Below are 11,633 nucleotides of genomic sequence, written 5' to 3'. Positions count from 1 at the left end.
TCCAATCTTTCCTGATAGCTCAGATCCTCCACCCCTGGCAGCATCCTGGTAAATATTCTCTGCACCCTCTTCGATGCAATCACATCCTTCCTACAATGTGGTGACCAGAACTGCACACAGTACTCCAGTTGTGGCCTAACCAGTGTTTTATGCAGCACCATCATAACCTCCTTGCTCTTGTATTCTATGCCTCAGCTAATCAAGGCAAGTATCCCATATGCCTTCGTAACCACCTTATCTACCTGCCCTGTTGCCTCCAGGGATCTGCGGATATGCACTCCAAGATCCCTCTGATCTTCAGTACTTTGCAGGGTCCTACCATTCATAATGTAATCCTTTGCCTTGTTAGCCCTCCCCAAGTGCATTACCTCACACTTTTCCGGGTTGAATTCCATTTGCCAGTTTTGCTCACCTGATCAGCCCAATGATATCCTTCTGCAATCTACAGCTATCCTCTTCACTATTTACCACCCTACCAGTGCCTGTACCAGTACCATCCGCAAACCTCTTGATCATACCCCCTACATTTAAGTCTAAATAATTTATTTACATCACAAATAGCAAGGGCCCCAGCACCAAGTGCTGTAGGACCCCACTGGAAATAGAGTTCAAGTCACAAAAACACCCCTCTATCATCATCCTCTGCTTCCTGCCTCTCAGCCAGTTTTGGCTCCAATGTGGCATTTTGTCTTGGATCCCAGGGGTCCTTACTTTCTTGACCAGTCTGCCATGAGCAACCTCTTCAAAAGCCTTCCTAAAGTCCATATGGACCAGATCAAATACATTACCCTCAGCAACACTCCTTTGCCTTGCAAAGGCATTCCCTGGCAACTCATTCCGTGACTTTGGGTGAAAACATTCTGCCTGATTGGTTAGTGTCAATAAGAGGAAAACTGGTACATAGGAATGAGAAGGCTTTGGAAAACCAGGGCAATTGGGAAGGTTGAGGGCAAGTTTTTAGACAGGGTGAATGATAGACCTCCCATCAGAAAGAGGGAACAAATGTGTGACTTCATTTGCTGCCTTTCCTGACCTCAGGTTGTCCCAAAGCATTTTGCAGCCTGTGAAGTTATTTTAAAGTTGCGATATAGGAAATGTGGCCGCCAATTTGTTGTGATCAGCAAAATTCTACAAGCAACATTATCAATTTGTTTTTACCAGGGATAAATATTGGCTCCAGGACACCAGGGAGTACATCTTCAAAATAATGCTTTGGGATCTTTAGTTCAGACAGAATCTCATTTTAAAGTTTCATCCAAAGATTGGACATCTGACAATGCAGCACTCCTTCAGTAATGCACTGGACTGTCAGCCTGCACTATGTGCTTAAAATGTCTGACAGGAACTTAACTCAGAAAACCATCTCTCTGGATGGTGATTGGACAGGTATTGGGATTGGTCTCTTGGTTTGGAGCTAGGTCTCTCTGGTTTTAAACTGTTTCCAGAGATGAGTAATTGGCCTCCAGAGAAAGGTGGTTGATCACAGAGTCATTTATGAAACAGAAGGATGACATTTGGTGCCATGCTGGTTCTGTATGGGCACTTTAGTTAACCTCACTCCCCCCAAATAACACTGCAACTTTATTTCCAACAAGTGACTGTCCAATTTCCTGTTGAAATCATGATCGTCTCCCCTTCCACCACCCTCGTGGGCAGCACGGTCAAGGTCATTACAACTCACTGCGTGAAAAACATTCTTCTTCACATCCACCCCCCCTTCTTATCTCTTTTCCAAAACCCTTTAATGTGTTAGGTGCTCTGCTACACAGACGAACTAACACAGTTGCGAATGGCACAACTCAGTTTTATTACTAACATATATTTACAGTGGTAAACTGGTTACTGAGGTTCGATCATAACTGTTGAATCTGTGGACTTATTCCTAACACTATCTTGGAGTGGCACTCAGCACATGGTGGATGTTTGAGTGGCTTGCTGTGAGCTCCGTGCCCTGAGCTGTCTCCTGCTAGAATGAGCCGGAAGTGTCGTGTTCCCTGTTTTGTAGTGTGTATGCTCTTGCCTGTAATTGGCTGTGGTGTTGTGAGTGTTGATTGGTCCGTTGATCTGTCCATCAGTGTGTATGTAAGTTTGTACCATGATGTTTACCTAAATATCATGACACCCTTGTCTTTGCACCATCAGCCAAGGGCACCAGCTTTTTTTGTCTATCTTACCAAAACTGTCAGAATCTTGTAAATCTCCCTTCAATCTCCTTTGCTTCAAGGAGAACACCCCAAGCTTCTCCAGCCTAACCTTGTAACTAACCATGCCCCTCCCCCTGAACCCACACTATCCTCACCCGTACTTCCCCAATCCCTGGAACCACTTTGGTAAATTTCTTCTTCATTCTCTCAAAGACCCTCACGTCCTTCATAAAGTGTGGTGACCGGCACAGATAGAGTATACAAATTGTGGCTTAACCAGAACTTTATAAAGGTTCAACATAACTTCCCTGCTTTTGTACTCAATGCCTATACAGTGTATTTATGAAGCCCAGGATAACGATATGCTTTGCTAATCATTGTCTCAATATGTCCTGCCACCTTGAAAGACTGACTCACATGCGCCCCAGGTCTCTCGATCCCTGTACACACTTTAGAATGGTGCCATTACATCTAGATTTCCTCTCCCTAACCTTTCTGCCAAAATGGATCACCTCTCAGTTCTCTGTATTAAACTCAATCTGTCACTTGCCTATTCATTCTGTGAACAAATCGATTTCATACTGCAAGTAATTCATATTCTCCTCACTTGTTTGGTATTATTGGTAAACTTCGAAATTCTACTCTGCATCCCAAGATCCAAGTCATTTATGTAAAGCAAAAGCAATAGTTCAGTCCTGGGATGAATAATTAGTGCCCGGGGATGGGGCTTTTAAGTTTAAATAAAAAATGTTTCATTTTTAAAAACATTTGGACAAATTGTAACTCAAAGAAGGTGTGTTCAAATGAGTCTGGTTTATTAAGAAAAGAGAAATCTACAGAGCAGCTTTTTACAATCTCATGTCCTCATTTGGATGTGTTTAACTTTATTAAATGGCAGCTCACTGCATTCCAACAGGCTGTCAGCTCCTCACTCAAAGGCCACATTTTCAGATGTCATTTCTTGGTGTTAAATGAGGCATTCAGTAGTCTGTGTTCAAAGTGGGCTGTTGCTATAGTTACTATTGGTTAGTTTGTCTCTGACTAGCGGTGCTTGGTGTCACTATTGGCATGGTGCATCATTCAACCAAATGTGATTGGTCTGGGGTTATTGGCCTCCTATGATATGGCATGTGAGCTAATTGGCTCCTTAATTCAGAGGTTCCATACCTGACTGTATCTATCTGTGCCTACATGCTTTTATTGTATCCATGACATTGGCTGTTGTGTTGATTGCGTCTACATATGTTCAATCTTTACAGGATATTATATGATGGATCTGCATGTGTCTTTAATGGAGCTGAATTTCACTGAGTTCATACTTAACTGGGAATCCTTGGAGGGGGGGGGGGGGGGCAGTGAGACTGGGAATGTGTGTGTGAGAGAATTGGGCAATATCTGTGTGTGTGAATGTGAAAGAGACTGGGAATGTGTGTGTTTGTGTGAGAGATTGGGAATGTGTGTGTGTGAGAAAGACTGTGTGTGTATGTGAGAGACTGGGTGTGTGGGTGTGGGTTGTGTATGTGTGGTGTGTGTGTATGTGTGGGTGTGCGTATGTGTGGGTGGGTATGGATGTGTGGGTAGATGTGTCAGAGAGACTGGGAACGTGTGAGACTGGGAATGTGTGTGTGAGAGACTGGGGATGTAGGTGTGTGTAAGTGTGTGGGGGCGGGGGTATGAGTGTGTGTGTGTGTCACTGGCGGCATGGTAGCACAGTGGGTAGCACTGTTGCTTCATAACTCCATTCCCGGCCTGGCTCACTGTGTGCAGTCTGCATGTTCTCCCTGTGTCTGTGTGGGTTTCCTCCGGGTGGTCCGGTTTCCTCCCACAAGTCCCAAAAGAGGTGCTGGTTCGGTGAATTGGACATTCTGAATTCTCCCTCAATGTACCCAAATAGGTGCCTTAGTGTGGCGACTAGGGGATTTTCACAGTAACTTCATTGCAGTGTTAATGTAATACTACTTGTGACACTAATAAAGATAATTATTTGCGTGGGTAGGAGTGTGTGTGTGTGACTGGGAATGTGTGAGGGAGATTGGGAATGTGTGTGTGTGTGAGAGACTGGGAATGTGGGTATGTGTATGTGTGGGGTGTGTATGTGTGAGGGAGGCTGGGAATGTTTGTGTATGTGTGTAAAAGTGAGAGACTGGGAATGTGGATGTGTGTGTGGGGTGTGTGTGGTGTGGGTGTTTGTGTATGTGTGAGAGAGGCTGGGAATAGATGTTTGTATGTGTGTGTGTATGTGTGAGAGAAGCTGGGAATGTGTGTTTGTGAGACTGGGAATGTGTGTGTGAGAGAGAGACTGGGAATGTGGGTGTGTGTATGTGTGGGGTGTGTGTGAGAGAGGCTAGGAATGTATGTGTTTGTGTGTATATATATATATGTGAGAGACTGAGACTGTGGGTGGGGGTGAGAGTTGGAATGTATGTGTGTGAGAGATTGGGAATATGTGTGCGTGTGAGTGAGACTGGGAATGTGTGTGTGTGAGAGACTGGGAATGTGTGTGAGAGAGACTGGGAATGTTTGTGTGTGATAGAGACTGGGAATGTGTTTGTGTGTGTGAGGGAGACTGGGAATGTGTGTGTGTGTGAGAGAGACTGGGAATGTGTGTGTGTGATAGAGACTGGGAATGTGTGTGTGTGATAGAGACTGGGAATGTGTGTGAGAGATTGGGAATATGTGTGCGTGTGAGTGAGACTGGGAATGTGTGTGTGTGAGGGACTGGGAATGTGTGTGAGAGAGACTGGGAATGTTTGTGTGTGATAGAGACTGGGAATGTGTTTGTGTGTGTGAGGGAGACTGGGAATGTGTGTGTGTGAGAGAGACTGGGAATGTGTGTGTGTGATACAGACTGGGAATGTGTGTGAGAGAGACTGGGAATGTATTTGTGTGTGTGAGGGAGACTGGGAATGTGTATGTGTGAGAGAGACTGGGAATGTGTGTGTGTGATAGAGACTGGGAATGTGTGCTTGTGAGAGACTGGGAATGTGTGTCCGTGTGTGTGTGTGGGCGGGGGGGGGGGTGACAGTGAATATGTGTGGGTAGGGGTATGTGTGACTGGGAATGTGTGTGTGTGACTGGGGATGTGTGGGTGTGTGTGTTTGGTTTATGACTGGGAATGTGTTGGGTGTTTGATGTGTGACTGGGAATGTGTGAGAGAGACTGGAAATGTGTATGTGAGACTTGGAACGTGTGTGTGAGAGAGACTGGGAATGTGTGTGTGCATGAGAGAGAGAGTCTGGGAGTCTGTGTAACTGGGAATGTATTTCTGTGTGACTGGGTGAGTGTGTGGTTGGAATTGGGAGTGTGTGGGTGTCTGGGAGTTGGTGGGTGGGACTTGAACATCTTCGATTAGCTTGTGAAACAATAAACTTGAATTTACCCATAGTGCCTTTAACATTTCTGCTTCAGCCCCCTTGATATAAAGACGTTTTGTTGATAAGATGTTGATATTAGACACAGTGTTAACTTTCATTTCCAGATTGTGTGTCAGTATCCTTGTCTTTGTTTGGTGTGAGTAGTGCGGTATCCACTTGGACATCCTCCTCATCCGACTGGACTATTGGGGTCTCGTCACCATCTAACTCCAGACTGTTAGGATTTGTAGAGTTGGAAGAAGTGGATGACATCCTGGATTTTATTTCTGCAGAGTTTGGAACTTTAATAGTGAACTCACTATTATAAAACTGTTCATCTGTGTGAAGAAACAAAACATGTTAGTACAGGGACTTCTAGGATTAGTAAACATTTAGCAACAAAGATTTGCTCCCTCTTGTCAAAACGGACAATATCTAACACTCTGGGATAATAAGTGCTGGGAAATGCTCCTCTGAATACAGGTTAGGTCCTGGGTGATAGTTGTCAGGGTGCAGCCAGTGCCACAGTCTCTCCACCTTCTTGTGTAATGGAGGACTGAAGTTTTTCCCAACTTCCCTAGAATATGATATTGAAAATCTTATCTACCTTGAATGCCGAAACTTTGGGCTTCCTGCTTAATTCATGTTGCCAACCATATGTTCCAGGCATGTTGGCACAGGACTCCTGGGACACCCTAACATGTTACACTGGCTTGGCATGGAGTGTAACCAATTGTTTGCTGTTGTGTCCAGTTTATTGCTTACCTGGCAGTGTTGATCCCTCACAGCCATCCATGCTGGAGTTGAGGAACACGTCGAGTGCTTCCTGGTCGGATATGTCCATTAGATCCACCTGCTCCAACATGTCCACATTGACTTCCATGGAGGAGACACTCCCAAGTGGTGCTGTGGGAAGCAGAAAATCCTTTCACCATGGATCATGGAGAATGCCAAGCCCATTATCCCTGCTCATGAGCTCATTCCCTCTCGCCCTCTCTTTATCTCGAGTTCTCAATTGACTCAGACTCAGGTAGCTCTCCCCCACCCCCGCTTCCCCCTCCTCCTAGCTACTTTAGGTTAGGTTGCAGCTTTTGAGGAAAAACATTCACTCCAACATCTCATCCCAATGGAATTGTCCGACTTGCATAATAACTAAGAAATTTACAATTAAAACTGACTGCCCTCTTCCACTCCCGATTTTTGCAACTTTTCAATGGCAGAAGTTCAGGTTTAACATCGAAATGTAAACCCAATTTTGAGTCTTACTTTGTTTTACTTGTGTTAATGTTTCATATTGGAGGACGCTGTGTTGGAGAACAGTGTCCAATGAGCTTGAGCTCATGGTCACCTAATTATCGCATTTAACATGAACAAACCTGCAGTGCTGTATAAGCTGCAAGTAACGGTGGCTGACGTGGTATCCGGGCAGAGGCAATCGAGGGGGAGGGATTGCCATATCCCAATAAGGGCTTGTGATCGATCACTGCTAGTGAATGGGATTAGAATAGTTAGGTGGTTGTTTTTGACCGGCGCAGACTCGATGGGCCGAAGGGCCTTTCCTGTGCTGTATGACACTATGACTGTATGAATCCATCACCTCAGACAGAACAGTGGAAACAAACCTTGTGTGTACTTTGAAGGGCTGTCTGTGTTTAGACTGAACAGAACCATGAAGATTTTTTTCAAAGACAAACTCTGACATTGCTCTGAGTATTAGATCATTCTTACCCTATTTCAGGCGGGAGAAGGTAAATTGATAAAACCTGTATCCATTAAATGAAGGGTTTTGGTTACTAACTGCCTTTCAGCTTAATGATTTAATTGACAAAGGTACACAAAGTATGGCTTATGGGTTTTAAATGTCGGGGAACTTTGAAGTTTAGACCATGCATCTGGAGTCAGTGTAGGACATCCTATCGCCATGTCCAGCATGTCCGACTGTGAACTTCAAACTATTTTTCTTTTTTTTTTTAACTGAACACACAAGGCTTCTTTAATCACTCCCATGTCTCAAGAGGGAGCTAAAGGGACATTCCAGACTGTGAATCACCACCCTTTCCTGAAAACAATCCTCCCATCACTTTTGTTTTCCTGTGGATCAGCTGTGATTCCAGTGGCTCATACTTATGTGATATAGAAAATTGATCATAGGTTTGGTGAACTAATTTTTCCTTCAATGCAGACTCAGGCCCACTCACTCTGAAATCATGCTAGTCTCTCCTGGAGCCATGTAGAAGTGTATTGTCCACATGGCATATTACTCCTTCCATGCGTTTCAGAGTGTGAGATATTGTTCTCTGGGAAATCTCTAGAGGGGACACTATTCCAAAGGACGCTATTGATTGGGGGCAGCATGGTGGCACAGTGGTTAGCACTGCTGCCTCACAGCACTCGGGACCCAGGTTCAATTCTGGCCTTCAGACTCCTGTGTGGAGTCTGCATGTTCTCCCTGTGTCTGCGTGGGTTTCCTCCGGGTGCTCTGGTTACCTCTGGTTAAGATGCGCAGGTAGGTGGATTGGCTGAGCTAAATTGCCCCTTAGTGTCCAGGGATGTGCGGGTTAGCTTACGGGGATAGGGCGGGGTAGACATGGGTAGGGTGCTCTTTCAGAGGATCGGTGCAGACTCAATGGGCTGAAAGGTCTCATTATGCACTGTATGGATTCTATGAATAATGACCGAATGGCATTATGAATGTGGTCAGAAAACTGGATTCTTTGTCCAGAGGGAACTGCCACAATCCACTGTTTACAACTTGGCAACTCTTATCCACTGAGGCCATAGGGTGGGTCTCAGGTTCTTCTGATATGCTGAGTGGAGTTAATCCATGCAGATTATTACAGAGCACTTTGATTTTGAGACCATACCCACTCCTCAACACCACTATGTTGGCGTGTTTACCAGTGAGTTAACCCCTTGCTGCTGTAGCATCTTTTCAATTTCACCGTGACTTGGTCCAAGAGTGGGTGAGGGACTTTCCTCAGCGTAAAGAAGCAAATCGGGTTAACGTTGTAGGCTGGTGTGGTGCTTGGTTTTTAACCTCCTTAGGTTTATAAACAACTTTGGAAATTAATTTTGAAATGTACTGCTGCAGTTCTCAGCAGAAACTTTATTTACTTTCGAGATCAATTTTAGTTTTCGGTGGGTTTTTCTGCTTGGTAGTTAGCAGAATGACAGAGCGGTTCGAAGATTTCTCGGCTTCTATTTTTCAGCTTTTCCATGAGTTGACCTTTCACTTTTAAAGTTGCCTGACAGAGAGCCGCTGCGGGATTCTCCGTCGGCGGGATTCTCCGTCGGCGGGATCCTGCACTTCACCAGCAGCGCACCCACCCACACGCGGATTTCCTGATGATGTGGGGATGGCCACAATGGGAACCCTATTGGCCGGCTGGGGGATCAGACGATCCCTCTGCCTGCGGGGGCACACCAGAAAATGGGGCTGGTGGAACGGAGAATGTCTCTGTCTATGAAGCTCAGGATCTCATATGCCTTTTTAACCACTTTCTCAACCTGCTTTGCCACCTTTGTGCACTTAGACCTCCAGGTCTCTCTGCTCCTACACCCCATTTAGAATTGTTCCCTTGATTTTATATAGCTGCTTCTTGTTCTTCCAACCAAATACCAAAGGGGAGTCAGTCTATGTCTGACAATAAACCAGTCCTTTGCTGTTATTGGCAAAGATTATTTGGCTGCCAAGCTAATGCATGGGACAAGCTCAGAGTGCCAACAGTAGTGCAGTACCCTGGGAGTGCTGCATTGTCAGAGGTGAGCTGTTAAAGATTCCATGACACTATTGGAAGAAGATCAAGGAGTTCTCCCTGGCACCTTTCTCAATATTTACCCCCATCTGAATTTCCCCCCAAATAATTATCTTCTCATTACTGTTTATGGGAGCTTGCTGTGCATAAATTGGCTGCTGCATCCCACATCACCAAATAGACTATGCTTCAAATGTGTTTAATTGCTGCAACGTGCTTTCGGACCTGTTAAACTTATGAACGATGCTGTGAAAAGTTTTCCTTAACCTACAACTGCAAGCCGGGAATGAGGAATTTGAATTTTTATCACTCTTCATCCACTGTTAGCTCTCTAATACCAGGTCCAAGAATTCAAGGACTAAATTTCACTTACGCCTCTGGTGCTCAATTTGTAGATGGGCCGCAGTGAGGTAGAAATCTGCATCAGGTTGGAACACATCTTCAAAAAATCGCTGCCTGTCCCTGAATTTTATCTGTGGGGTTTGATCAGTGTCCAGCTGCCTTGGTGTGTGATCTGTCGCAGCTGGGATACACAAGTGTAACAGTCAGCAACATGTACCAGCACTGTGCTCACAACACATACCAGCAGTGCACACAACACATACCAGCAGTGCACACAATACATACCAGCAGTGTGCACACAATACATACCAGCACTGTGCTCACAACACATACCAGCAGTGCACACAACACATACCAGCAGTGCACACAATACATACCAGCACTGTGCTCACAACACATATCAGCAGTGCACACAACACATACCAGCAGTGCACACAATACATACCAGCACAGTGCACACAACACATACCAGCACAGTGCACACAACACATACCAGCAGTGTGCACGCAATACATACCAGCAGTGTGCACGCAATACATACCAGCACTGTGCATGCAACACATACCAGCACTGTGCATACAACACACACCAGCACAGTGCACACAACACATACCAGCACAATGCACACAACACATACCAGCACAGTGCACACAACACATACCAGCACAGTGCACACAACACATACCAGCACAGTGCACACAACACATACCAGCACAGTGCACACAACACATACCAGCAGTGTGCACGCAATACATACCAGCAGTGTGCACACAACACATACCAGCACAGTGCACACAACACATACCAGCACAGTGCACACAACACATACCAGCACAGTGCACACAACACATACCAGCAGTGTGCACGCAATACATACCAGCAGTGTGCACACAACACATACCAGCAGTGTGCACACAACACATACCAGCACAATGCACACAACACATACCAGCACAGTGCACACAACACATACCAGCACAGTGCACACAACACATACCAGCACAGTGCACACAACACATACCAGCAGTGTGCACGCAATACATACCAGCAGTGTGCACGCAATACATACCAGCACTGTGCATGCAACACATACCAGCACTGTGCATACAACACATACCAGCACAATGCACACAACACATACCAGCACTGTGCACACAACACATACCAGCACTGTGCATACAACACATACCAACACTGTGCACACAACACATACCAGCACTGTGCATGCAATACATACCAGCACTGTGCATGCAACACATACCAGCACTGTGCATGCAACACATACCAGCACTGTGCATGCAACACATACCAGCACTGTGCATGCAACACATACCAGCACTGTGCATACACCACATACCAGCACTGTGCATACACCACATACCAGCACTGTGCATACACCACATACCAGCACTGTGCATACACCACATACCAGCACTGTGCATACACCACATACCAGCACTGTGCATACACCACATACCAGCACTGTGCATACACCACATACCAGCACTGTGCATACACCACATACCAACACTGTGCATGCAATACATACCAGCACTGTGCATGCAACACATACCAGCACTGTGCATGCAACACATACAAGCACTGTGCATACACCACATACCAGCACTGTGCATGCAACACATACCAGCACTGTGCATACACCACATACCAGCACTGTGCACGCAACACATACCAGCACTGTGCATACACCACATACCAGCACTGTGCATACACCACATACCAGCACTGTGCATACACCACATACCAGCACTGTGCATGCAACACATACAAGCACTGTGCATGCAACACATACCAGCACTGTGCATGCAATACATACCAGCACTGTGCACGCAACACATAGAACATGGAACATTACAGCGCAGTACAGGCCCTTCGGCCCTCGATGCTGCGCCGACCTGTGAAACCACTCTAAAGCCCATCTACACTATTCCCTTATCGTCCATATGTCTATCCAATGACCCTTACTGTTGGCGAGTCCACTACTGTTGCAGGCAGGGCATTCCACACCCTTACTACTC

At 45.7% G+C, this 11,633-nt stretch overlaps 1 protein-coding gene across 2 annotated transcripts in view; it reads right to left on the bottom strand.

Moving 5' to 3' along the window:
• Window positions 1-2,938: 2,938 nt before the first annotated feature.
• LOC140428243 (dysbindin-like) overlaps window positions 2,939-11,633 on the bottom strand; it is a 137,296-nt gene continuing 128,601 nt past the window's right edge. For both annotated transcript variants that reach the window (XM_072514498.1, XM_072514499.1), the window contains exons 2-4: window positions 9,626-9,775; window positions 6,263-6,403; window positions 2,939-5,835 (exon numbers count right to left, since the gene is read on the bottom strand). In XM_072514498.1, coding sequence (XP_072370599.1) covers window positions 5,606-5,835; window positions 6,263-6,403; window positions 9,626-9,775 — 521 coding nt within the window. In that variant the 3' untranslated portion in view covers window positions 2,939-5,605. The remainder of the gene's footprint in view (window positions 5,836-6,262; window positions 6,404-9,625; window positions 9,776-11,633) is intronic.

The sequence above is a fragment of the Scyliorhinus torazame genome, chromosome 8 (genome assembly GCF_047496885.1).
Source record: "Scyliorhinus torazame isolate Kashiwa2021f chromosome 8, sScyTor2.1, whole genome shotgun sequence".
NCBI lineage: Eukaryota > Metazoa > Chordata > Chondrichthyes > Carcharhiniformes > Scyliorhinidae > Scyliorhinus > Scyliorhinus torazame.
Note: the sequence above shows the minus strand (reverse complement) of the source record. Positions and strands in the feature narration are given on the sequence as shown.